This window comes from Talpa europaea (genome assembly GCF_964194135.1).
Source record: "Talpa europaea genome assembly, chromosome: 14".
NCBI classification, from domain to species: Eukaryota; Metazoa; Chordata; class Mammalia; order Eulipotyphla; family Talpidae; genus Talpa; species Talpa europaea.
This window is the reverse complement of record NC_140082.1, coordinates 52,803,245-52,829,964: the sequence shown is the minus strand read 5'-3', so window position 1 is coordinate 52,829,964 and position 26,720 is coordinate 52,803,245. Positions and strand designations below refer to the sequence as shown.

The window sequence follows — 26,720 nt, the reverse complement described above, 5'->3', positions numbered from 1 at the left end:
GGCCAGGGAACCACAGCTGGGCTAGGAAGCCGCCATCCTGCCTACGGAGCCGGTGATGCAGGTAAGGGGTCATGACAATCATGGGGAGACAATGCTGAGTTTTTTGATGCAGGAACCTGAAGGGATAGCAGTGGGGAGGGGAAGAAGGGGGAGAAAGAGAAACTAGCCCCGAAAGCAGGGACCTGGGCAGATACTGAATTCATGTAAAGTGTTGACATTTTGTCCAGCCAGGATTGGTTTGCATTGATTTTAATTTTTTACTATTGTATTAAAGTATTATTTATCTTGATGACTGAGTTTTTGGCACCTCTAAAATTTTGTACCTAATGCTTGTGACTCACCCACCTCACCTTGGCTCTCTGAGTCGGGCAGAAAGAGGGCTGCAGGGGTAGGATGTACCCAGCAGGCACTAATAGTTTTAATGGCAGACCTTCCCTCTCAGTGGGGCCACAAGGCAGGTCCCAATGTCATCCCCACCTTACAGATGAGATAAGAGGCCCAGGAAGTCAGGCAACCTGCCCAACACAGCATGTGGGTATAGTCTCAGCACCCATCAGCATGCACTGTTTTAACAAAATGACCCAAGAGAGAAGTGGTCTGCAAGCCACCCAGAAACAGGAAGAAGGGCTTGGCTTGGTCTCCCCCCAAAATACCAACTCCACAGTTCATTTCTAGATGGTTATAGAATCAGGCCTAGGGGTGCAGGATGGGGATGTAAACCAGAGGGGATATGTCTAGTCGTGGGAACAGACCTAGGGCCCATTTTAGAGGCAGTGAGGTGTGGGAGAAGGGAGGCCCAACCTGGCTTTACAGGCAGAGGGGTGAACGGTGCTCCCAGTAATGGGGGGACTCCAGGCGAAGGGAACAAGCTGGACTGAGAGGAGAGCAAGGGGCACAGGTGCAGGAGGGAGTTAGGGATAAGGGGGTGCAGACAGGGGTAGAAGGTTGTCTTTTGCCCATCCTTTGTCCTGGGGTGCAAGGAGTTGTTGGGGGATTTAAGTAGGGGGACTGTCAGAATCCAATTCGTGTTTTAGAAAAATGTCTTCAGTTGTGAGACTGGTGTGAAGTCAAATTGGAAGAGCTAGAAAGGGCTCTAGCCAGAGTCTGCACCCCCAGGATGAGGGAGGGACCTGTTCACACTGAGATCAGGTACGAAAATCTCCTATGAAATTGGCAAGTGGATTGAAAGTGATGATACCAGAGGGTTGATCGGGAGAAATGGGCACTCTCATGCACTGTGGATACCAGGCAAACGTACACCCATTTCAGCAATATGAAGACCAGTCATAAAAAAAAAGCGAATTTATTTGTGTAATTCCACTTGTGGGGCCTATGCTGAGAGAAAAAAATAATGAAAGATGTAATGAAAGGGTCACAAACAAGAAAGATTAGCACCACATTATTAACCATGAGAGAAAACTGGAAACAACCTGAATACCCAGGAGAAGGGTATAACTGAATATGAAAGGGAACTTCCACCATAAGGAATCCTACACAAATCCCAAGATCATGTTTCCAAAACTGTGATTTTAAGTACATGTGCGTTTTCAAAAATCTATCAGCAAAATGTCAATGGTGTGTTGGTAGTTGGAGGGATTTCACCTAATTTTTGCTTTATAATTTTCTGTAGTGGGGAAGGTGTTCACAAAAAGATAGATTTCATTTTCATCTATTCAGTTTAACTGTAAACTAACTTTTAATACAAGAGTAAAATACTTCTTGGGGAAAAAAGATTAAGCACAGAAGTATACCAAGTAAAGAGCTTATCATCCTCCCACCTCTCACTTGAAACCCCTTGTCCAGTGGGTTTCTACACTTCCAGACATTCTCTTGTGGGTCTAAGTCCCTGAAAGTGCACACCCACCTCATTGGTGTTGGGATTTTATTTTTCAAAATAATTCATATGGATTCTATTTATATAATATATAAAATCAAATACATATTTAATATGTACTGTATGTATTTCTAGTTTATATCTCAAAATAATATTTTTCCATAGTTTTCAATAATGGAGCAATGCTGTCTGCATTGCAGCCTGCAACTGGCATTTGAAACAACCTACTATGGACATTTTCTCTATTGGTCCATGTTCTCATAATGCTTTTGTAAGACATGGAAGTTCAAATGAGCCAGAATGTATTTAATCACTCCCCTATTAATGGACACTTAGGTTGTTTCCATTTAAAAATAGGAACTATTGATAGAAATGATGCTGTAGTGGAGATCCCCGCACGTGTGCATGTGTAAAGTGCAATTTTGTCTCTCTGTAAGCAGAGGCCTAAAAGTGGAATTGCTGGATCAGAAAGTGCTTTTGAAATTTTCACAGATATTTCCCAGTCGTACACCCCAAAAGACTGTTCCAAGTGAACACGAACTATAGTAAATGACTGTGCCCTTTCTTCTCCATCCTCAAATAATGTGATACTGATCTTTACGTGTTTTGCCTGTCTGATGGACAAAAGTGAGAGTATGTTTGTTGTTGAATTATTTGATCATGGGTAAAACTTGTTTTCCTTTCATATTTTTATTGACCGATTTTATGTCTTTTGTGAATTTACTGGTGATAATTGTGTCTGTGTTTCTATTTGATCACTTGCATTTTCTTGTAGATCTATAAAAAAATCTTCATATATTTGGGATGTTGAGGCCCTAGTTATACTTATATGTTGCAAACATTTTCCCTGGCCTCTTTTATGCATTTTTTTAAAAAGTTAATTTTAATTTTGTGTGTCAGACTGGTTAAACTTCTTTATGGTTTCTGTGGTCTGCGCCGGGCATAGGAAAGGTAGCTTTGTTGCACTATTACAAGATCATTTTTCGATTTCATTCCAATACTGCATTGTTGTGTTGTGTTTGTTTTTACTTCACCTGGAGTTCAGTTTTGTGTAGATCAGAATATAACCTTATTAATTTTCCAAATGGAGAGTCACATATATTTTGAATGTTAATGCATCATGTTTTATAATGAGAACTATACATAGTTTAATATACCTATTTACATGAAACAAACTATAAAGTTTACATTGCTAGTTTTGAAGCCATTTTAATTTTTTAATTGTTTAATTTATTTATTATCTTACATCTTTGTTAATTTTTGGGCAGTATTTGATTTCTCCCCTGAGAGGTAGTCCTTGTAGTTGTCCCACAACCATAGCACCTGTGATCCATCTCCCCGCTCCTTTATCTTCTTCCCTCCCCTGTTTTGATCCCTCTCCCTCCCATCTGTGTGCCTCAGATCCATGGTCAGCTTGCAAGTTTTGTCTTTTTTCCCCACCCTTTGTTTGGTTTCTCTATATTCCATATATAAATGAAACCATCCAATATTTATCTTTTCCTCGTGACAAATTTCACTTAGCACGATACCTTCAAACTCCATCCATGTTGCCGTAAATGTCCTGAGTTTATCTTTTTTGATTGCTGAATAGTATTCCATTGTGTATATATACTACATCTTTTTGACTCATTCATCTGTTTGGGGGCATTTATGTTGTTTCCATATCTTAGCTATTTCCATATCTTAGCTTTTGCTACAATAAACATAAGGGTGTAGGTTTCCTTTTGAATTAGTGTTTTTGTGTCCTTTGGGTAGATTCCTAGGAGTGAAATTGCTGGATCATGTGGTAGATCCATTACTAGTGTTTTGCAGCTTTCTGTAGTAGTTGGACCAATTTGCATTCCCTCCAGAAGAGAATGTTTTCATCAAGTCCTCGCCAGCATGTGTGGTTTTCGGTGGTATTGTTTTTAAAAATGGGCCTGTAAATAAAACTTTCATCAAATACTAAATTACTGATCCTCTATAGTTCTAATATTGAATGGTCTAGCCCTCCATATGTTTAACCCTGTTTTCATTATTTTAGTTTTGTGATATGTTTTGGTATCTGATAGGGAAAGAACATGTCATTCTTTCTGTTTTACAAAATATACGTGTTAATTCTCTATCATTATTTTAATGTTAGATATTAGAATCAGTTCACTAATCTTGGAAAATCATTTCTTGGATGTTGTGTTTGTAATTACATGGAAGATAGAGATTAATTTAGGAAGAACTGACAATGCTCAGTATTTTCGTTCAGAAACACGGTACACTCCCCAGACACCCTCAGACAAGTTTCTTCTATCACACTTATGCAGATATTATCATTTTGTGTCATATTTACTCCCAGAGATTTTTTTAATATAATGTTTAGTACAGTTGTAAATTTTCCCCCACTTTCATATTCTAAATGGTTATTGCTCATGTAAAAGGAAACCTATTGATTTTGTATGGCTGCTCTTATGTTCAATGGTCTTATTTAACTCTTGTATTAGTCTCTGGATTGTTTAAAAGTTGATAATGATATCACTGCAAAGAATAATATTCTCTCTTTTTTCCTAATACGACCTTTTTTCCCCTCATCTCATTTTACTGGCTAGAATCTATGGAGTAGGTTGAAAAACCACAAGATGGGCAACCTGACTTTAAGGATATTTTGTTTTTAAATGTGAAGGTTGCTATAAGTTTTGAGAGATTCTCCTTGTGGTATTGAGGACCTTTACTTAGATAACTAACTTAATAAAAGATTGGACATTTGTTTCCTTTAAAATAAAAACAAGAATTTATATTATTATTATGTTAAAATTTGTTTCAAAAATCTTGTGTGCACATAAATATAACCATGTGCTGTTGAGGTGGCCCCAAGACAAGGGTTCTGTTCCCATGTAGATAGATTATACTGGGGGTAAAATTAGATTCAGTGAAGCCCGAGGATTCCTGTGGTCATAAAGTCTTAGTCTATGAGTTGGATGTTTCTCGCTCTTTTCCTAGATATGCAAAAGGTAATTTTATGTTATGGCACATTCATCTAGGTCATGGAGTCAGTGGGGGGAAGAGATTCTGGGAAGACTGCAGCCTTCTGATTTGGAGAAAAATCTGTGGAAGTGAGGACAATGGAGAAGGAGGAAAGCAAGTTTGCAGGGAAGTGTGAGGAGTTTAGCTGGGACCAGTTGAGTTTGAAGTGCTACAGGGCTTTCGAGAGGGAGAATGTGTGTGAGTCTAGAGTTGAAGATAAGGGGGAGCTGGAAGTAGGGATAGGAGATGCCTGGGTAGTCACTGAAGTACACCATATGGGTCAGAGTCAGAGAGGATGGGAGCGGACAGGGAGACTGAAATCGGGGAGGTAATCTGGGGCAGCGGGGAGGGGGGGCACGTAGCAGTCGTGTAGGGGCCAGGGAGAAAGGGAAAGCAGAGGACAGAGGGAGTGGGCAGACTCAGATGCCCCGGGGAGGACAGTTACCAGAAAGAGGAGCCTTGTACAGAGGTGTCAGGGGAGTGGGGAGGGATCTCAAACTTGAATTGCATGAAGACCTTGTTAGCCTTGACCTGAGAGGTTTCAGGGAGAGATGGGAGTGAGATTCAGGGACCGTGTTATCGTGTCCTAACTTGTAAAACAATGCTTGGCACAGATGAGTGCTTGGAAGCCATTGCCAGATGGAAGGACAGATGTATGGAAAGATGGTGGATGGATTATGAATGGATAGATAGACAGACTATGGACAAATAGATGCGAAAAAATACAGTGGTCTGACAGCTCAGAGAAGCTCCAGGAAAACATAGAGCTGAGGGCTTCTCCATGTGGGAGCACTGGGAGTCAGGAATGGCCTGGTGCCCACAGGCACAGGGAGGAAACCACCAGGATGGACCACGGGAAACTGATGGGCAGGAACACTCAGAAGTCCTAAAATGAAGCCAGGAGAGGTAGGGTAGGTCCAGGTCAGCACAGGAGTCACTCTGTCACATCACACAACCATCTGAGGGGATATTACACTCAGTGTATTTGCCAGCAGTGAGGACTGGGAACCAAGACAATTTTGGAGAGAGAAGGACATACACTCGGGGACTCCAAGGTCACTGGGGGACTCCACACAACAGGGGACTGGCACTGGGGGGTGTCGGGTCATGGGCCCAGCTGGATGTGCTCTGGCCCCTGGGGAACTGGCTGCCTGGCCTGAAGACACAGCCCCGCCCCACTGCAGCCCTGCCAGTCACACCCAACAGGTTCCTGCTCTGCTTCAGTCCTCAGGGGGGGCACACCCCAGAGGTTTTGGTGCGAGTCTCAGTCACTGTGTATTGTCTTCGGAGGCGGGACCCAGCTCACCGTCCTAGGTAAGTGGCTTTTACCCCTTTCTCAACCTGTCCTACCCCTCTGCTGTCTCGAGAAACTCATTTTTCTCTCTCTGGGGACTGCTTTCCCTCTGTCCTTCCAGCCTTAAGGACTGACCCCTACCTTTCTCTGTGGGGTCAGGGAGAGCTGGACTTATTGCTGGGTTCCTGGCAGGAAGGATCCCAGTGACAGGAGCTGTCTTCAGAGTCTGACAGTTGGACTCTGCCGGGTGTCTGGGATCCGAGCTAGGGGTTTGACCCAGGAACGGGGTTCCTTCTCCTCTGACATCCACATGGGGTCCAGAGGCCAGTTCTGACTGGGGATGCTTGGATGGCCTTGGAGACAGTCCCAAACCCCTGGGGTCTGGGCTGAGGGCTCAACGCCCATCCAGGCTGGGAGGACCACACAAGAGGCCAGGGACAGGACTGGGCCTGTGACCCCAGCTTTCGGGGACACAGAAAGAAGTCAGACAATCTTCCAATGGCAGGCAGACAGCAAACTCTGCTCTGCTCCAGGCAGAAGCACGCCTGGCTTTAACTGGGCCTTGTGGCTGTGGGGACACAGAAGCACAGCGAGACTAGGCAGTGACCAGAAGCCAGGCCCTCAGGACAGTGATCAGAAAGGAGCAGGTCCCATGGGGCAGACTTGTCTGTCCATGGAGTTCATAAATCTTGGGAACCAGGTGACTCACCTGTCCAAGCTGAGGGTCAGCCTCCTCCCTCCCTCAAAGGCACACTGGATGCAGGAGATGATAGAGGGGAAGTGAACGGGGCTGCTCAGAGCTACACAGCAGGAAGGTAAAATCAGGAGTCATCAGAGTTTGTGGGATGGCCATGAGGGCTTCATGCCCATCCTCTGGGGGGTCAACCAACCAATCTACCAAACCTCAAAACACAGCACAGGCAAAGGGTCCTAAAGTCAGGACAGTAAGGACATGGAAGATAAACAAACAGACCCCAGGGTTTGGGCTGGAAGAATCAAACCCTTTCAAGGAGAGTGGTTGTTTGGGGGATGGGGGCCAGAGGTGGGTGCTCCAGAGGTAAAGAAGGCTCCAGCACCCACTGTGCATCAAGTTCAGGCTTAGGCATTCCCCACACACCAGCAGGCCCAGCCTGGCAGGATGGCAAACACAGAGGAGGCCCCAGGGGTCAACAAGAGTGGAGTGAGATGGAGCCTGATGCCAGGTCTACGGGCTTAGGAGGTTGGGGCCAGATTCCAAACAAAAACTTAGAGACCAGAAGGAGAGAGGACAGCATAGCCAGGACTCACACGGGGGCACAGAGGCTGCAGATGGGGTAGTTGACCAGGTGTTCACCCCAGAAAAGTGATTTGTAGGTCTTCTGGGAAAGTGGGACCTATGCAGGGGTTGGAGTGGAGGGTCCCTGGGTTAAAAAAGGAAACATCACAGAGGCTATAAAAGTCTGTGTGGGGTGACCCAATGTCCTGGACTCTCCCCTACATCTAAAATTCCCTTCTCTATCCAAACAGGTCAGCCCAAGTCCGCACCCTCCGTCACTCTTTTCCCGCCCTCCTCTGAGGAACTCAGCACCAACAAGGCCACCTTGGTGTGTCTGGTCAATGACTTCTACCCCGGCGCGGTGACCGTGGCCTGGAAGGCGGATGGAAAGACCATCAGCCAGGGCGTGGAGACCACCAAGCCCTCCAAGCAGAGCAACAACAAGTATGCAGCCAGCAGCTACCTGAGCCTGACCTCCAGCCAGTGGAAAAGCCACCAGAGTGTCACCTGCCAGGTCACGCACGAGGGCAGCACCGTGGAGAAGACAGTGGACACCAAAGCCTGCTCTTAGGCCCCTCAGTCTCCCCCATCCTTGGGGGATCCTCCTCACCCACATACCCTTGCCCCAGTTCTCTGCTGGACCTCTGAGCCCCCCACCTTGTGCTCAGGCCAGTAGTTCCCCTCCCTCACAGTTACTACTGCTCCTCAATAAAGACTTCACCATTTCTCATCCAACGTGCAGGTGTCTGGTCATGTCTCTGGGGTAAAGGGTCTGTAATGAACATCAGACAACAAGGACTGAGATTCCACCTTCCCATCACCCCCCAGAAACCCCAGCAGGCGCCGGTGAGCTCCGTGGGCACGGGGACCCGGCACCCAGAGCAAGAAATTGTCCTTCCTCAAAGCCCCCAGATGCAGTGCTACCCCCCTGGGAAGGTTGAAGGCCCAAGTGAGAGAGAATCAGGGGAAGTGAGCAGGGCATCTGGAGACAGCTAGAGCTAGACCGTGGGGGAACATCAAGGTCATTGTCTGAGGTTGAAACTCCTCCATCCGGGCCCAGTGGGACAGTGATACAGGTGAATGGCCCCTGCGCCTACATTCCCAGAGCCATGGAAAGCTGTGAACACTGCAAAACGCAAGGACGGTCCTCAGGCCTCACAGTACACCCAGCGGAGCACACACACTGCCACGTCCTGCAGCAGGACACAGGGTGACCTCACAGAGCCCAACAATCCCCAGGCTGCTTGATGCTCCCCACCCACCCAGGGAGCCCTATTTGGGACACTAGTGTTTCTGATCACTGGGCCTGGGCATGTGGGCTGAGGCTGAGAACAAGGATGTTGAGTCTATGTTCTGCTTGGTCTGGTCAGGCTGGACCCTGGGCGACCTGTCCAGGGTTAGCACCTCAGTCATAAGGAGTGTCTCTCAGGGAAAGAGTTTATGGTTGGATTATGGATGGTCCTGGCGAGGTCAGCTAGCATGAGGGAAGACATGGAAGAACCGGGTTAATGAGACAGGACACTAACCCAGGCAAGAAAGGGTACCAGTGGTGTCCAAAGAATGGAGGAAGCAGGAATTCAGGAGTAGAGTATGAGGGCAAATCAGAATAGCTCAAGCAGGTGAGTTTGACTTGAGGGCAAGGTTGACTTCCAACAGACTCAGAGCTCCAGGACTCCTGCTTAAGAAAGTCCTCTCTCCTAACTCACAGGGCTTGCAGCCAGGTGTCAGCCACTCCTCACTCCCTGCTTCCTGCCTGCAGGCATTGTCAGCCCGGCCCAAGGTGCAGGCTCAGGCAATTCTATGAGCAAATAGAGTCTCGCCCTGTGTGTGCCTCCAGCTACTCAGAATCTCAGAGCTGCTTTCACCAGAGCTCCTGAGTGCCCCAGGAGCCAACTAGTGTGCCACACACAGGGAGCTCTGGGGCCACAATGACACAGAGGACAGGGACCGCCTCAGGCTTGATTCAGATAACCCCAGCCACAAAGCTCAACCTCTAATTTAGAGGGAAAAGTAGAGGTTCTAGGTTCCATCTCCTCCATGTCCCCAATCACGATGTGAATGTGGAGGTCCCCTGGGGAGGAGACAATGCAGGTGTCCCTCATCTCACCGGCCCCGCTAGATAGAAATCAGACTCCAACTTCATGCTTTCTGCTTTGCCAAGATGAATCTCTCATTTACTTTTGTGTAAGTTTGTGTTGTGGAAAACTTTGAGCACAAAAATAATTTGGCAGGTGAAAAAAATGATTCTCGTATTCTCACATAGTCAATGTCTCCCAAAATGCTCAATACACTGGTGATGCTGGCATACCCACAGCAGAATCTCCTCCCTTTTGCAACATTTGAAAACAAATTCCAGATATCATATCTTTTTATCGGTAAATGTTCCATTAGTACCCTGAAACATAAGGCCATACCATTATCAGACCCAAACAGAAAAAATCCAATTCCTTAATATCAAAAATGGTCAGTTTTTATCAAATGCCTCATAAAGATCATAAGTGTATTTACTTGGATGTATTCTTGGTGCTGTTGTAATTTTTTGTAGTTTACTGTTTCCTTTATGAGAATTAAATTAGATCTGAAGCTGTGATTGTTGTGTGTCTTTGGGCCTGTTGTCTCTGTAAGTGTGTCCCAAATGGCTCGAGAATCTCGTGAAAGGAAGTGGCCAAAGGAGCTGAGCTGTGGTGCAGGGACTGTGCTAAGATCAGGCTACAGCAAAGGGCTTCCTGAGCTATATGACAAGCTACTCTCTGTTCTGGCTTTCTTACAAAGTGGTTTTGGAATAGAAAGATTCACAGGATTCAGGGGGTGACATTTTGGCAAGTATACTTCCTAGGATAATTGACAACTTCCTGGGTTAATTGACAACTTCCATCCAAGCCCTTAGTGGGGTTGTAGTCACCATAGAAATGATGTGACCCAGAATTCACTCCAGCCCCATCCCCAATGGGACTAGATGGACCCACTCCCCAAGGGCTGAAGCTGCAGGTGGGGTCAGGGCCCACCAGCCCATGAGAGGAGGCTGGGTTTTGTGCTCCCAGGCAGCTGCATGTGGACCTGGGGTGGGAGGGGTGCACACAGCGTGGTCAGAGGACCGGGGAGACTGACAGGAGGGTTTCTGTATGAGGATGTATCACTGTGTTATGTGTTCGGCGGAGGGACCAAGCTGACCGTCTTAGGTGAGTCTCCCCTTCTCCCTCCTCTTCGGGCTCTGGGATCAAATTGGGCTCAATTTTCTCTCCTTTCTGTCCTGGCTGGGGCTGGGAGCTGATCCCATGGGGTCTGCTGCCTGCACCTTGCTGTCTGGCCCTTCTCACCTGCCCATTCTTGCTCTGTGTCACCAGACCAGGCAGGAGGCTTCCCCAGTCTGTCCTTCTGGGCCTCGCTCCTCTGCAATGTCTGTCTTCTGAGCTCAGCCTCCAGAGCGGGTTCTCCTGACTCTCTGATGGGGCCCTCAGGGACAAGTTGCCTGGGACTGGAGGGGGGGGCACCATGGGCAGCAGGTCCAGCGATGTCAGGGTGGTAGGGAAGGCCCAGTCTCTTCAATTCTGTCTCCATTGGGTTCTGATGGCAGCCGTGAGGGGATATGGGGGAAACTTTGGGGCCATGAGTGAAGGAGAAAGAACCAGTACCAGGGTCACAGGATGGAGGGGCATTTCTTATTTTTGGCCCCATGGTGCAGTCAATCCTCCTCCATGAGCAAGGGACATTCCAATAGGTCAGGAGTCAAGGCACTCAGGCCCAAAGTTCACCTCAGCGGCATCACCACTAGAGGACAGACCTCAGAGCAAAGCCCCAGTCTTAGGGCTCCAGAGAACCATGAAGGGTTCACCCTGGATGCCACCAGAAGCCCTTGAGATAGACCTCTGCTCTGTGAACGGGGTATGGGGGTTGCTGGCAGGAAGGTTCTGGATGGACACACAGACCCCTTGGGTAGAGAGTGCCTCAGCCTCAGAACAGAGCCTTACAGGGTAACCCACCATCTACCAGATCCTGGGGTCTAGACCCTGGGCTGACAACCCTAATCATGGCAGCGTAGGGAGTCCTCTATGGGGAGTAGGTTAGGGGCTCAGCATGGTGTCAGGGACTATGGGCAAGGAACCCCTCCATGACTGGCAGGGCAGCCAGGAACCAAAAAGACAGATGAGCCGGGGTACTGGGGGAGATTTCAGACAGACAGAAGGCCCAGGAGACACAGATTCTCTGGGGAAAGAGGGGAAGTCAGGGTGGATGCCACCAGACACAGGGGACAGAGGGTAAGATGAAACATGGGATCCCCAGGAGAGAACAAGGCCACTGAGGGCTGAGCAGTGAGATTGGGCATGAAGTCTCTCTCTGACTCTAGCGGATCCTCAAAAGAGGCCAAGCAGGCATGAGTCTGTAGCTGGTGTTTGTGTGCTGGAGTGTATGTGAGTGATATGTGTGAAGTTTTACCCAAAGCTGCCTGACCTCAGGGGACAAGGATCCAGAACTGTCCCTGCTCAGCAACTAGAAACAAGGACACATTTCAGCGCTGAGGTCTAAGGGGTCCAGAAAGTCACTGAGCCTCTCCTTCCTGCCCTCCCGCACCCCACCCTGCAGGTCAGCCCAAGTCCGCACCCACCGTCACTCTGTTCCCGCCCTCCTCTGAGGAGCTCAGCACCAACAAGGCCACCTTGGTGTGTCTGGTCAATGACTTCTACCCCGGCGTGGCGACCGTGGCCTGGAAAGCGGATGGAAAGACCATCAGCCAGGGCGTGGAGACCACCCAGGCCACCAAGCAGAGCAACAACAAGTATGCGGCCAGCAGCTACCTAAGCCTGACCTCCAGCCAGTGGAAAAGCCACCAGAGTGTCACCTGCCAGGTCACGCACGAGGGCAGCACCGTGGAGAAGACAGTGGACACCAAAGCCTGTTCTTAGGCCCTTCCGCCTCCCCCATCCTTGGGGGATCCTCCTCACCCACATACCCTTGCCCCAGTTCTCTGCTGGACCTCTGAGCCCCCCACCTTGTGCTCAGGCCAGTAGTTCCCCTCCCTCACAGTTACTACTGCTCCTCAATAAAGACTTCACCATTTCTCATCCAACGTGCAGGTGTCTGGTCATGTCTCTGGGGTAAAGTGTCTGTAATGAACATCAGACAACAAAGACTGAGATTTCACCTACCCATAAACCTCCAGACACCCCAGCAGGCGCCGGTGAGCTCCATGTGCATGGGAACCCGGCACCCAGAGCAAGAACTTGTCCTTCCTCAAAGTCCCCAGATGCAGTGCTACCCCCCTGGAAGGGAGAAGGCCCAAGAGAAAGAGAATCAGGGGAAGTGAGCAGGGCACCTGGAGACAGCTAGAGCTAGACCGTGGGGGAACATCAAGGTCATTGTCTGAGGCAGAAACTCCCCCAACCACGGGCCCAGTGGGACAGTGATACAGGTGAATGGCCCCTGCGCCTACATTACCAGAGCCATGGAAAGCTGTGAACACTGCAAAACACAAGGACGGTCCTCAGGCCTCACAGTACACCCAGCTGAGCACACACAATGCCGCATCCTGCAGCAGGACTCAGGGTGACACACACAGCCCAACAATCCCCAGGCTGGTTGACACTCCACACAAACTGAGGAGGCCTGAACACTTTTGGGACACTAGTGTTTCTGGTCACTGGGGCTGGAATGTGGGCTGAGGCTGAGAACAAGGTCGCTGAGTCTATGATCTGCAGGTTCTGGTCAGGCTGGACCCAGGGTGACGCTGTCTGGGTTTGGCACCTCAGTTAAGGAGTGTCTCTCAGGGAGTGTTCATGTTATGGTTGGGCTATGGAGGGAGCTGGCAGTCAGCTGGCGAGAAGGAGGACATGGATAACTGGGTTCACAAGAAAGGCCACAGTCCACGCAGCGAGTGTCCCCAAGTTAGTATCAGTTCTCATTCAGCTGATTCCAGCAAACTATGGGGGCCAGTGAGAGTTTCAGATGGTGACATCCCCTCCCAGCAGGACTATGAACCCTTCTGCCCTGAGCCCACCCACCATGACTCAGTGTAGCTCATCCCGGATGCAAGGTCTGCTTGCAGAGACACTCGCACCCAGGTCCGTGTTGGCAGGTGTGCTCAGCCTTGTGGAGATCAGGCTTGACCTGCTCTGCCTTGGCTCATTCCTCTGCACTTCCTGGATTCCTGCCTGTCATTCTGCTTCGTCTAGGATCCAGAGTTGACTTTGCCAGAGCTTTGGAGTGGCCAGACACCCAAGGATAGAGCCTAAGGCGCAGGGAATGCTGGGACCACAACAAATGAGAGGACAGGGTTCCCCCTGAAATTCACACGAGCCCATCTTCCAGCAAGTCACATGTGAAGAAACTTAAGGTTTTTGCTGTTCCACAGCACTCCGTGGCCTCACTTACATGGTGAAAAGTGAGCCCCAGTGGGAGAGAGGACAACCTAGATCTTCTTCAATCATGGGACCAGCTATGTAGAATGACGACACCCACACCCACCGACTCCTGTCCTGAGCTTAGCCTTTCCTTTTCTGTGTTGTTCTATTGGAGAAAACATTAAACACAAGAATGAAAAGACAAAAGAACAAATGAGCCACGTCACCCTCACTCCACCTTCAAAATGATCAATTCTCCTACAGGGGCTGCCACCGGCCCCCCAGCAGTGCCTCCCTAATGCAACATGCACCACAGATTCCCCACCTCACACCATGTGGCTGAAAATATTCCATTGGGGTCCTAGACAGACAAGGACCTGAAAAAATAAAATCATGACAAGCACATGGAAGCCAGTATCTCGGGGAACTCTGGACGACAGTGTTGTGATGGTGAGATTCACAGTGCTTAAATAGTGCTGATTTCATAATATCAACAAATCATTAATAGGTTCCCATCAAAGGGTTCACAAAGGTCAGAGTGTGATTATTTTGCTCATAACTTTGTGCCGTTGTTCCGTTGCGGATGTTACTTTGTATCTGAGTACAACATAATTGAAATTGTCACTGGAGAGCAGGTTGTTTTGGGACCATGTTGGAATGTAAGGAACTCCCCAAACAGTGCTGTATTCCCCGGCGTAGGAGGGAGAGGATGGCCCAGCCGCCCCAGCGGTGACCGCAGGGTTCACCCTGGATTTTCTGCAAAGTGGTTCTAGGAGACTAGAAGGTATGATTCAGGAGGGCCTTCTGGCAAGTCGGGTCCTCAGGAGGACTGGCCACATCATCAAAGACACCCATGCTGGGATGTGGCTCCTCTTCTGACCTCAACTCCCTTTCCCGCGACCTGTATGTTCAGCTCCAGGCTCCTTCCCTTCTCAGGAGGCGTGTCCAGGAGGGCGGTGCCTTCGATTGCGCTCTGCTCACCTGTAGTGCATTTCACACTCTAGTTAAAGAGAAACTAGACAGACTGTTCCTTTTATTGAACTCCTGACAGTGATGATGTGAGCCCTGCATCCCCCATAAGGGATAATATCTTTGCTACTTCTGTGAACCCTCGGATGTGAGTGTTCTGAGAGGGGACAGTCCACCTTGGTTAAATATTACTGAGGAGCGTGTCTCAGCTTTGGCCACTGGGCGCCGCTTCAGGCGGCTCCTGGGGTCATGGGAACTCTAGGAAACCCCATCGCTCCTGGTCCTGGATGACAACTGCTGTAGCTCTTCTGTGCCTTGCCTGCCCAGACCTGAAATGGGTCCCCAATCTGGGATCCCACGGGGACATGGGACGTAGTCAGGGTGTTTCATGTCTCCCACTTGAATGTGGCTGAGAAACAATCGCCACCTGAAACTTCCAAACATGAGACGAAGAAGAACAGGGAGGTTACGAGGTCAACCTGTTAGAAAATTTGGCATTTTCTGTGGGATTAGCCCAGACATTTCAGGAGAACCCAGATGAGGCCCTCTCTAAGGAAGGTGAGGTTCTGATCCCTGCTGTCCGTTTTGGGCCAGTGGGAAAATTCCAGTGTCCACTACTCCACGAGGAAAGCTGTGTCTCCCTACAAGAATTGGGGAAACCCCAGCCCCATGATATCAGCAAGGCATCATGTCAACCCACAGAGAGCAGACATGCTGCTCTCTTCATGAAACTTCACTTTTCAGTGACACAAATTTTCCCCAACACATGCAGTCCCCATCCAGGGGGAAGGGCTTGGAATATGGGATCCAAGGGAGCAAATTCATTCAGCTCCTGCATATCCAGGATCCCTGCGGTGAGTCCATGGGTCTCTTATCCAGATACATGTTGGGGAGGGCATGGGGTGAAGGCTCAGGCTCCCCTCTCACCCACCCACCATGTCCCCAACCAGGCTGAGCATCACCAGCCTGGGGCAATGACCTGACTTCCTCCATCACAGCTGCAGGTTGGGGGCTGGGAGGTGGGGCAGGGACTCCCAGGGAGGGTTTTTGTATGAGACTTTGTCACTGTGTTGGGTGTTCGGCGGAGGGACCCAGCTGACCGTCCTAGGTGAGTCTCTTCCCCCCAGTTCCCTGCTTTCCTCCTGGCCTAGAACAATTTTCTGCCGTGTTTGTGCTTTTTGTCTTGTCTCACTTTGGGGTCCAGCTATCAGACAGAGTCTCAGCCCTGGCATCCTGGGCAAGTTACCCTCCCTGCTCACACTGTCCTGCTTGCCTCTGTGGTCACCAGCAGCCTTCCCCTCTGACCCTGGGGGGAGGGAATGGACAGGATGACCTGCTGAGTTCTATGCCCTGTCTCTTAAGGCCATGTAAGTCCCCAGGCTTGCTCTGTTTTCACTGTCCCTACCTGGGCTGCTGTTTGGTCTAGCATTGTCTTAATGGACTCTTGGGGGTACCTACCTTCAAGGGAACAGGGCACCAAACCTGCTCAGGGAGATACCACAGACACACTTTAAAGGGACCCAGGCCGATCAGGCCCATGGCTGGGGACACACAGTCAGAGGTTGAGGTCTGCTCCTTGGACTGTGGGACTCAGGATCAGGAACAAGAAAGTTGATGGTGGGAAGGTCTCCCCTAGGTTTCAGCAGAAGCCATGTCTCGGCCTGCTTGGGACAAAGGGGCTCTGCAGGAGGGAGGCCTGAGAATCCAGGAGATTGATCTACAGGCTAAGAACTAGAAAAGGAAAACTCAAAGGCCAGGCCAGAGGCAAAGGTGGCTGCTGAGTCCCACAGGAGACTGCTCAGATGAACCATCCTTGAGAGATCTCTGAGGGCTCCTATCAGGCCATGGACCCTTCAGACTAATCGAGAACCTAGGGGAAGCAACTGTCAGATGAGAGAGCCCCAAGGACAGCAGAGACGCGGTTCCTGTCAGCAAAAGTCAAATCCCACCAGAGAGCCTCTAGGGGACTAAGACTTGGGGGAAAGCAAACCAACCGCTTGGGCAGCTACATAAGGTCAGAAGCATCTCAAGACAACACCCCAGGAGATCAGGGGGTGGACAGCAAGTAACCCCAAAGAGAGAGAAGCCCTCAGAGACCCAGCAGAAATTGAGAAGGGAGGGCAGGAAGGGTGGGCAAGTTAGCTCCATGAGAGAACAGAGTAAAGGAGGGTCTCAGAATAGGTGAGGGCAGGTGTTCAGCTCATTATTCCTTAATGGGGGGTTATTGGAGAAAATGGCAAGCTGCCATTACAGACAAAAACCCTCAGATTCCAAATGAATTCTGAACTAGAAGCCCTGATGTGTGCTCAGAGGCCACTTGATTCACATCAACTCTGAATCAGGCACTTCCAGCCTAGACTCTGAACCTGTCTACCTGCTGCCCTCCCGCACCCTGCAGGTCAGCCCAAGAGTGCACCCTCTGTCACTCTGTTCCCGCCCTCCTCTGAGGAGCTCAGCACCAACAAGGCCACCTTGGTGTGTCTGGTCAATGACTTCTACCCCGGCGCTGTGACCGTGGCCTGGAAGGCGGACGGAAAGCCCATCAGCCAGGGCGTGGAGACCACCAAGCCCTCCAAGCAGAGCAACAGCAAGTATGCAGCCAGCAGCTACCTGAGCCTGACCTCCAGCCAGTGGAAAAGCCACCAGAGTGTCACCTGCCAGGTCACGCACGAGGGCAGCACCGTGGAGAAGACAGTGGATACCAAAGCCTGCTCTTAGGCCCCTCAGCCTCCCCCACCCTCAGGGACCTGTGCCTCAGGACCCCATGGGTCTCCCTCCCCACCCCACCAATCTCCACCCTTCATCCTGCAAACAATCCATTCTCAATAAATGTCCTCATTCTCAAACAGAATCCTGCTCTCCTCTCGTTTTTTGATTAATATTTTTGGTCCTGAAATATCCATTTCCTGAAGGGAAGGTAAAAAGCCATCATTGAGGTCTTCATTTTCCCTTCAAAGGTGTTGTGCATTCCAGTGTCCAGGAATATTCCAGAATAGGAAATTTGGGTAGAGACAGGAGAGTCCACCCTCATACCTTCCCCATCCTGGCTCCTCCTGTGTGGACCGTGACCATGTGCAGCCCTACCCAGGACATTGCCCTGGGGACCAGGGCCTCAGGATCCTGTGTGAGACCCTTCCCTGGAATCCTCTGTCTTTACATTCACGTGCTAATTGGGTTCTACCTCATTGGGAGTCACCGTGGTCTCAGATAAATGGTCTTCATGTCTTCTGGAACCCTCTGCTCCTGCCTCCCTGAGGACACTGTCCTTGCTACTCCCACAGGTATTCTCTGTCACTCTAACCACAGCACATTCAGCCCCTGGCCCTGGGTCTTCACCCCCGTAGTCTACCTGGCATCCCTCATACCACATGTCTCACAGACTACTTGGTGTTTTCTGAACACTGAGAGACAGAGATCCGTTCTGCTCTTTACACCACAGACCCAGTGATCGAATGTCCCCTCATCATCAGATGATTTTCTTGGTCCTGTGTGTTCAAAATCAAGGTCAGATCTAGGGGTGTCCATGAGTCTGTAGTCCTCTTTGGAGTTCACCGTGGGATCTGAGCTGTAACTCACAATCATAAACACATACACACACACACACACACACACACTTACACACTCACACACACACTCTCAAGCATGAATACAAAACATAATAACAAGACAGAAGGCCAGTTCCAAGTGTTGCAGTGGCAGGCATCACTGGGCAGATGAGCAAGGGTGGCCCAGGGGCCCAGGCTGGGCCATGAGCAAAGAGAAGTCAGTCACTGCTGACCCTGGATTCTGGCCAACCAGGGCCAAGCAGTGTCAGAGCGGAAGGGCCGGGACACTCAGGACAGGCTCTGAGGAGGCTCGTGGGAGGCCGGCTGACTGCTGCCAGTGGGCAGATCTGGGGGAGACTGTGTCAGGAAAACAGACTGCCCAGCATGGGAGTCCCTTGTGTGAGCCTTGCAGGCAACAAACCAGGTCAGGTTGCGCGCGAGGACCTGGATGTTGGGGCCCGCTCACAGCATGAATGTCCTCGTAGGGGTGTGGTGTGTCAGGACAGGGTGCTCTGTGCCAGGGACACTCACATATGTGAGGCATGTGTGAGCCAGGGAAGTGCAGGAGACAGCAGGGAGTCACACGCGTAGAGCTCAGGGACTCCCTCACTGCCCTTGAGGGGTGCCCTCTAGGCCTTCGCGCCTCTAATCCCAGCCCTGCATCTGCACAAGGAGGCAGCTGAAGAAAGGGACTAAACAGTGACCATCACACTGAACATTCAGGCGGCACAACCCAGAACAAGGACCCAGGAGCTCAACATCCAGCCCAGGGACCTGGGGGATCGGGGTCAAGCCGATTGTACTCCCCACCCAGACTTCCCATTCCCACACCTAGCGCTGTACAAGTTCTTGTGCTGAGGACCAGGTGGCATCCAGGTCCCTTCCCACAAGTGCCAATTCTGCAAGTGACCCCGTCTATCATTCTGTGGTGTGACCAGACCTGCTCACCCCGCCAGCAATGTACCCCAAGTGAGCTGAGTCAGCACACGGCTCCTACCTAAGAACGGGATGAACTGCAAGTTCCATTTCCATCCCAGAATTCTCTGCCACCTGTCCCGCCCGACGGCAGGTGTGGCCCTAACAATCCATGGATTTGAAATCCCAGGTCTGCAGGACACACCTTCCTCTAACCATCGCCCCCAGCTGCCTGACCAGCACCCGTGAAAGGAGGCTGGACCTGGGTCTCTCCTGCAGCTGCAGGGGCCTGGGGGCAGGAGGGGGCGGGCAAGTGGGGAGAACAGAGGGTTTGTGTTCTAGGCTGTGTCACTGTGTGCTGTGTTCGGCGGAGGGACCCAGCTGACCGTCCTCGGTGAGTCTCCTTGCTCCTTCCTCCAGAGTGAACTCGGGGTGTATTGTTCCTCCTGTCTATTCCTACTTGGGCTGCGGGGTCTGTAACCTTCACCCTCATCCTCTCCAGTGGTCCCACCCTCTCTGAGGTCTCGTTGGGAAGCTGGGACCTCCCCACAGAACATTCCCTAGTCCTCAGGTCTCGCTGTCCCCAGCCCTATCTCCAGGGGAGCTTCACCTCTAGACTCTGGGATGCTCAGTTCACTCTTCAGGGTCCCCACCGCAGAGTACGAGAACAGTTAAGGGAAGAATCTAAGGGAAAAGTGTTCTGGCCGGGTCCTGGGATTTTGCAGAGATTCTGAGAACAAGGCCCAGCCCATGTGTGTGTCACTCACGCTCCACCCAGTGTGGTGAGGGATGGCTAATGGGGCCCTGGCTGGGGACTTGGGGAGATGGGAGAACAGTGCACAGTAAGGGTGAGGGAAGGAATTCATAGGGAAGGTGGTAGGAGGGAGTGGCCTATTCCTCCTCCAACTCCCACGACACCAGGACATGGGGGACCACCCCGCAGACAGGTGTCAGGAAACTTGGACCCCAAAGGACTTCTCGAATATCAGCACTGCAGTGGAGGACGCAAGTAGATGTGCAGGAGAGGGGCACCTCAGGGACACGGGCTCAGTCACACACTGATGTCCTAAGGACAGCTCCCCGGAAACCTCACAGGACAGTCAGACCCTGATGTAGATGCTGTGCAGTCTCAGGACAGAGCACTCACTTCAGAAGGGTAACCCACTGTCTACCAGCCTCCATGGAGTCCAGGCCCTGGGCTGACACCCCTCCCTGTGGCCGCCTAGGGACTCCTGAGTGGGGAGTAAGTCAGGGGCGTAACATGGTGTCAGGGACTGTGGGCACGACACCGCCACCCCATGACTGGCAGGGCAGCCCGAAGCAAAAAACAGATGAGCTGGGGTCTTGGGGGAGATCTCAGACACACAGAAGGCCCAGGAGACACTGATTCCCTGCTGAAAGACAGGACATCAGGGTGGATGCGAGTGAGACACAGGGGAGCAGAGGGCAAGATGAGACAAGGGAACCCCAGAAGGAACTAGGGCACTGAGGGCCCCAGAACACTGGCCTCAGAGCATGAAGTCTCTCCCAAAGGAAACAGTGTGACCCAACTCTCAGCCACCTGCTTCCAGGAACAAGGCTCCAGCACCAGGGGACATGCCTGCACGTTAGCACTGAGGGCCTGAGTACCTACCAGGACTCTGAGCCTCTGTCCTCCTGCCCTCCCGCACCCTGCAGGTCAGCCCAAGTCCGCACCCTCTGTCACACTGTTCCCGCCCTCCTCTGAGGAGCTCAGCACCAACAAGGCCACCTTGGTGTGTCTGGTCAATGACTTCTACCCCGGCGCGGTGACCGTGGCCTGGAAGGCGGACGGAAAGACCATCAGCCAGGGCGTGGAGACCACCAAGCCCTCCAAGCAGAGCAACAGCAAGTATGCGGCCAGCAGCTACCTGAGCCTGACCTCCAGCCAGTGGAAAAGCCACCAGAGTGTCACCTGCCAGGTCACGCACGAGGGCAGCACCGTGGAGAAGACAGTGGACACCAAAGCCTGCTCTTAGGCCCCTCAGCCTCCTCCATCCTTGGGGGATCCTCCTCACCCACATACCCTTGCCCCAGTTCTCTGCTGGAACCCTGAGCCCCCCACCTTGTGCTCAGGCCAGTAGTTCCCCTCCCTTACAGTTACTACTGCTCCTCAATAAAGACTTCGCCATTTCTCATCCAACGTGCAGGTGTCTGGTCATGACTCTGGGGTAAAGGGTCTGTAATGAACATCAGACAACAAGGACTGAGATTCCACCTGCCCATCACCCCCAGAAACCCCTGTAGGCGCTGGTGAGCTCCGTGGGCACGGGGACTCGGCACCCAAAGCAAGAAGTTGTCCTTCCCCAAAGCCCCTGATGCAGTGCTACCTCCTGGGAAGGGAGATGGCCCAAGTGAGAGAGAGTCAGGGGAAGTGAGCAGGGCGCCTGGAGTCAGCTAGAGCTAGACCGTGGGGGGAACATCAAGGTCGTTGTCTGAGGTTGAAACTCCTCCATCCATCCACGGGCCCAGTGGGACAGTGATACAGGTGAATGGCCCCTGCGCCTACATTCCCAGAGCCATGGAAAGCTGTGGACACTACAAAACACAAGGACGGTCCTCTGGCCTCTCAGTGCACCGACTGGCACACACACACACCCTGCAGCAGGACTCAGGTGACCTCACACAGCCCAACAATCCCAGGCTGCTTGACGCTCCCCACCCACCCAGGGAGCCCTGAACCCTTTCGGGACACTAGTGTTTCTGGTCACTGGGGCTGGAATGTGGGCTGAGGCTGAGAACAAGGTCGCTGAGTCTATGATCTGCAGGTTCTGGTCAGGCTGGACCCAGGGTGACACTGTCTGTGTTTGGCACCTCAGTTAAGGAGTGTCTCTCAGGGAGTGTTCATGTTATGGTTGGGCTATGGAGGGAGCTGGCAAGTCAGCCGGCGAGAAGGAGGACATGGACAACTGGGTTCATAAGAAAGGCCACAGTCCATGCAGCGAGTGTTCCCAAGTTTAGTATCAGTTCTCATTCAGCTGATTCCAGCAAACTATGGGGGCCAGTGAGAGTTTCAGATGGTGACATCCCCTCCCAGTAGGACTATGACCCTTTCTGCCCTGAGCCCACCCCCCATGGCTCAGTGTAGCTCATCCCGGATGCAAGGTCTGCTCGCAGAGACACTCGCACCCGGGTCCGTGTTGGCAGGTGCACTCAGCCTTGTGGAGGTCCAGGCTTGACCTGCTCTGCCTTGGCTCATTCCTCTGCACTTCCTGGATTCCTGCCTGTCATTCTGCTTCGTCTAAGACCCAGAGTTGACTTTGCCAGAGCTTTGCAGTGGCCAGACACCCAAGGAAAGAGCCTAAGACGCAGGGAACGCTGGGGCCACAACAAATGAGAGGACAGGGTTCCCCCTGAAATTCACACGAGCCCATCTTCCACCAAGTCACATGTGAAGAAACTGAAGGTTACTGCTGTCCCACAGCACTCCCTACCTCACTTGAATGGTGAAAAGTGAGCCCCCAGTGGGAGAGAGGACAACCTAGGTCTTCTTCAATCACGGGACCAGCTATGTAGAATGACGTCACCCACACCCACCGAGTCCTGTCCTGAGCTTAGCCTTTCCTTTTCCTTGTTGTTCTATGGGAGAAAACTTTAAACACAAGAATGAAAAGACAAAAGAACAAATGAGCCACGTCACCCTCACTCCACCTTCAAAATGATCATTTCTCCTACAGGCGCTGCCACCGGCCCCCCAGCAGTGCCTCCCTAATGCAACATGCACCACAGATTCCCCACCTCACACCATGTAGCTGAAAATATTCCATTGGGGTCCTAGACAGACAAGGACCTGAAAAAATAAAATCATGACAAGCACATGGAAGCCAGTATCTCGGGGAACTCTGGACGACAGTGTTCTGATGGTGAGATTCACAGTGCTTAAATAGTGCTGATTTCATAATATCAACAAATCATTAATAGGTTCTCATCAAAGGGTTCACAAAGGTCAGAGTGTGATTATTTTGCTCATAACTTTGTGCCGTTGTTCCTTTGCGGATGTTACTTTGTATCTGAGTACAACATAATTGAAATTGTCACTGGAGAGCAGGTTGTTTTGGGACCATGTTGGAATGTAAGGAACTCCCCAAACAGTGCTGTATTCCCCGGCGTAGGAGGGAGAGGATGGCCCAGCCTCCCCAACAGTGACCGCGAGGTTCACCCTGGATTTTCTACAAGGTGGTTCTAGGAGACTAGAAGGTATGATTCAGGAGGGCCTTCTGGCAAGACAGGTCCCCAGGAGGACTGGACACATCATCAAAGACACCCATGCTGGGATGTGGCTCCTCTTCTGACCTCAACTCCCTTTCCGGCGACCTGTATGTTCAGCTCCGGGCTCCTTCCCTTCTCAGGCGGTGTGTCCAGTAGGGCGGAGCCTTCGATTGCGCTCTGCTCACCTGTAGTGCATTTCACACTCCACTTAAACAGAAACTAAACAGACTGTCCTTTTATTGAACTCCTGACAGTGATGATGTGAGCCCTGCATCCCCCATAAGGGATAATATCTTTGCTACTTCTGTGAACCCTCGGATGTGAGTGTTCTGAGAGGGGACAGTCCACCTTGGTTAAATAATACTGAGGAGCGTGTCTCAGCTTTGGCCAGTGGGCGCCTCTTCAGGTGAATCGTGGGGTCCATGGGAACTCTAGGAAACCCCATCGCTCCTGGTCCTGGATGACAACTGCTGTAGCTCATCTGTGCCTTGCCTGCCCAGACCTGAAATGGGTCCCCTATCTGGGCTCCCTGTCGGGGACATGGGATGTAGTCAGGGTGCTGTTCATGTCTCCCACTTGAATGTGGCTGAGAAACAATCGCCACCTGAAACCCCCAAACATGAGACGAAGAGGAAGAAGAGGGAGGTTACGAGGTCAACCTGATAGAAATCTTGGCATTTTCTGTGGGACTAGCCCAGACATTTCAGGAGAACCCAGATGAGGCCCTCTCTAGGGAAGGTGAGGTTCTGATCCCTGCTGTCCATTTTAGGCCAGTGGGAAAATTCCAGTGTCCACTACTCCACGAGGAAAGCTGTGTCTCCCTACAAGAACTGGGGAAACCCCAGCCCCATGATATCAGCAAGGCATCATGTCAACCCACAGAGAGCAGACATGCTGCTCTCTTCATGAATCTTCACTTTTCAGTGACACAAATTTTCCCCAACACATGCAGTCCCCATCCAGGGGGAAGGGCTTGGAATATGGGATCCAAGAGAGCAAATACATTCAGCTCCTGCATATCCCTGCGGTGAGTCCATGGGTCTCCTATCCAGATACATGTTGGGGAGGGAATGGAGTGAAGGCTCAGGCTCACCTCCCACCCACCCACCATATCCCCACCCCAGCTGAGCAATCACCAGCCTGGGGCAATGACCTGACTTCCTCCATCACAGCTGCAGGTTGGGGGCTGGGAGGTGGGGCAGGGACTCCCAGGGAGGGTTTTTGTATGAGACTTTGTCACTGTGTTGGGTGTTCGGCGGAGGGACCCAGCTGACCGTCCTAGGTGAGTCTCTTCCCCCCAGTTCCCTGCTTTCCTCCTGGCCTAGAACAATTTTCTGCCGTGTTTGTGCTTTTTGTCTTATCTCACTTTGGGGTCCAGCTATCAGATAGGGTCTCAGCCCTGGTACCCCGAGCTCCACCCTCCCTGCTCACACTGTCCTGCTTGCCTCTGTGGTCACCAGAAGCCTTCCCCTCTGACCCTAGGGGGAGGGAATGGACAGGATGACCTGCTGAGGTCTATTCCCTGTCTCTTAAGGCCATGTCGAGTCCCCAGGCTTGCTCTGTTTTCATTGTCCCTACCTGGGCTGCTGTTTGGTCTAGCATTGACTTAGTGGTCTCTTGGGGATACCTACCTTCAAGGGAACAGGGCACCAAACCTGCTCAGGGAGACACCACAGACACACTTTAAAAGGACCCAGGCCGATCACGGCCATGGCTGGGGACACACAGTCAGAGGTTGAGGTCTGCTCCTTGGACTGTGGGACTCAGGATCAGGAACAAGAAAGTTGATGGTGGGAAGGACTCCCCTATGTTTCCAGCAGAAGCCATGTCTCGGCCTGCTTGGGACAAAGGGGCTCTGCAGGAGGGAGGCCTGAGGATCCAGGAGATCGATCTACAGGCTAAGAACTAGAAAAGGAAAACTCAAAGGCCAGGCCAGAGTCAATGGTGGCTGCTGAGTCCCACAGGAGACTGCTCAGATGAACCATCCTTGAGAGATCTCTGAGGGCTCCTATCAGGCCATGGACCCTTCAGACTAATCGAGAACCTAGGGGAAGCAACTGTCAGATGAGAGAGCCCCAAGGACAGCAGAGACGCGGTTCCTGTCAGCAAAAGTCCGATCCCACCGAGAGCCTCCAGGGGACTCAGACAAGGGGGAAAGCAAAGCAACTGCCAGGGCAGCTACATAAGGTCAGAAGCATCTCAAGACAACACCCCTGGAGATCAGGGGGTGGACAGCAAGTAACCCCAAAGAGAGAGAAGCCCAGCAGATAGTGAGAAGGGAGGGCAGGAAGGGTGGGCAAGTTAGCTCCATGAGAGAACAGAGTAAAAGAGGGTCTCAGAACAGGTGAGGGCAGGTGTTCAGCTCATTATTCCTTAATGGGGGGTTATTGTAGAAAATGGCAAGCTGCCATTTCAGGCAAAAACCCTCAGATTTCAAATGAATTCTGAACTAGAAGCCCTGATGTGTGCTCAGGGGCCACTTGATTCACATCAACTCTGAATCAGGCGGTTACAGCCTAGACTCTGAACCTGTCTACCTGCTGCCCTCCCGCACCCTGCAGGTCAGCCCAAGAGCGCACCCTCCGTCACTCTGTTCCCGCCCTCCTCTGAGGAGCTCAGCACCAACAAGGCCACCTTGGTGTGTCTGGTCAATGACTTCTACCCCGGCGCTGTGACCGTGGCCTGGAAGGCGGACGGAAAGCCCATCAGCCAGGGCGTGGAGACCACCAAGCCCTCCAAGCAGAGCAACAGCAAGTATGCGGCCAGCAGCTACCTGAGCCTGACCTCCAGCCAGTGGAAAAGCCACCAGAGTGTCACCTGCCAGGTCACGCACGAGGGCAGCACCGTGGAGAAGACAGTGGATACCAAAGCCTGTTCTTAGGCCCCTCAGCCTCCCCCACCCTCAGGGACCTGTGCCTCAGGACCCCATGGGTCTCCCTCCCCACCCCACCAATCTCCACCCTTCATCCTGCAAACAATCCATTCTCAATAAATGTCCTCATTCTCAAACAGAATCCTGCTCTCCTCTCGTTTTTTGATTAATATTTTTGGTCCTGAAATATCCATTTCCTGAAGGGAAGGTAAAAAGCCATCATTGAAGTCTTCATTTTCCCCTCAAAGGTGTTGTGCATTCCAGTGTCCAGGAATATTCCAGAACAGGAAATTTTGGTAGAGGCAGGAGAGTCCACCCTTGTACCTTCCCCATCCTGGCTCCTCCTGTGTGGACCCTGACCATGTGCAGCCCTACCCAGGACACTGCCCTGGGGACCAGGGCCTCAGGATCCTGTGTGAGACCCTTCCCTGGAAACCTCTGTCTTTACATTCACGTGCTAATTGGGTTCTACCTCATTGG

The 26,720-nt window shown here is 51.4% G+C and overlaps 1 protein-coding gene and 4 gene segments (V, D, J or C); all 5 read left to right on the top strand.

The window, feature by feature from the left end:
* Nucleotides 1-8,374, top strand: part of LOC311184407 (immunoglobulin lambda-1 light chain-like) — a gene marked incomplete at its 5' end in the record, with an annotated part of 180,919 nt that extends 172,545 nt beyond the window's left edge. Inside the window, 2 exons of the mRNA XM_084254392.1 lie at nucleotides 6,097-6,142; nucleotides 7,629-8,374. Of these exons, the coding sequence (XP_084110518.1) occupies nucleotides 6,097-6,142; nucleotides 7,629-7,948 (366 nt within the window). The 3' untranslated portion in view covers nucleotides 7,949-8,374. The remainder of the gene's footprint in view (nucleotides 1-6,096; nucleotides 6,143-7,628) is intronic.
* A 2,052-nt stretch (nucleotides 8,375-10,426) lies between these two features.
* On the top strand, nucleotides 10,427-12,417 carry LOC311184171 (immunoglobulin lambda constant 1-like). The segment is given in 2 exons: nucleotides 10,427-10,556; nucleotides 11,959-12,417.
* A 202-nt stretch (nucleotides 12,418-12,619) lies between these two features.
* On the top strand, nucleotides 12,620-17,523 carry LOC311184170 (immunoglobulin lambda constant 2-like). The segment is given in 3 exons: nucleotides 12,620-12,675; nucleotides 15,680-15,789; nucleotides 17,080-17,523.
* A 228-nt stretch (nucleotides 17,524-17,751) lies between these two features.
* Nucleotides 17,752-21,230, top strand: LOC311184169 (immunoglobulin lambda constant 2-like). The segment is given in 3 exons: nucleotides 17,752-17,805; nucleotides 19,484-19,535; nucleotides 20,819-21,230.
* Nucleotides 21,231-24,348: 3,118 nt separating this feature from the next.
* LOC311184167 (immunoglobulin lambda constant 2-like) lies at nucleotides 24,349-26,478 on the top strand. The segment is given in 3 exons: nucleotides 24,349-24,395; nucleotides 24,541-24,650; nucleotides 25,930-26,478.
* Nucleotides 26,479-26,720: the final 242 nt, after the last annotated feature.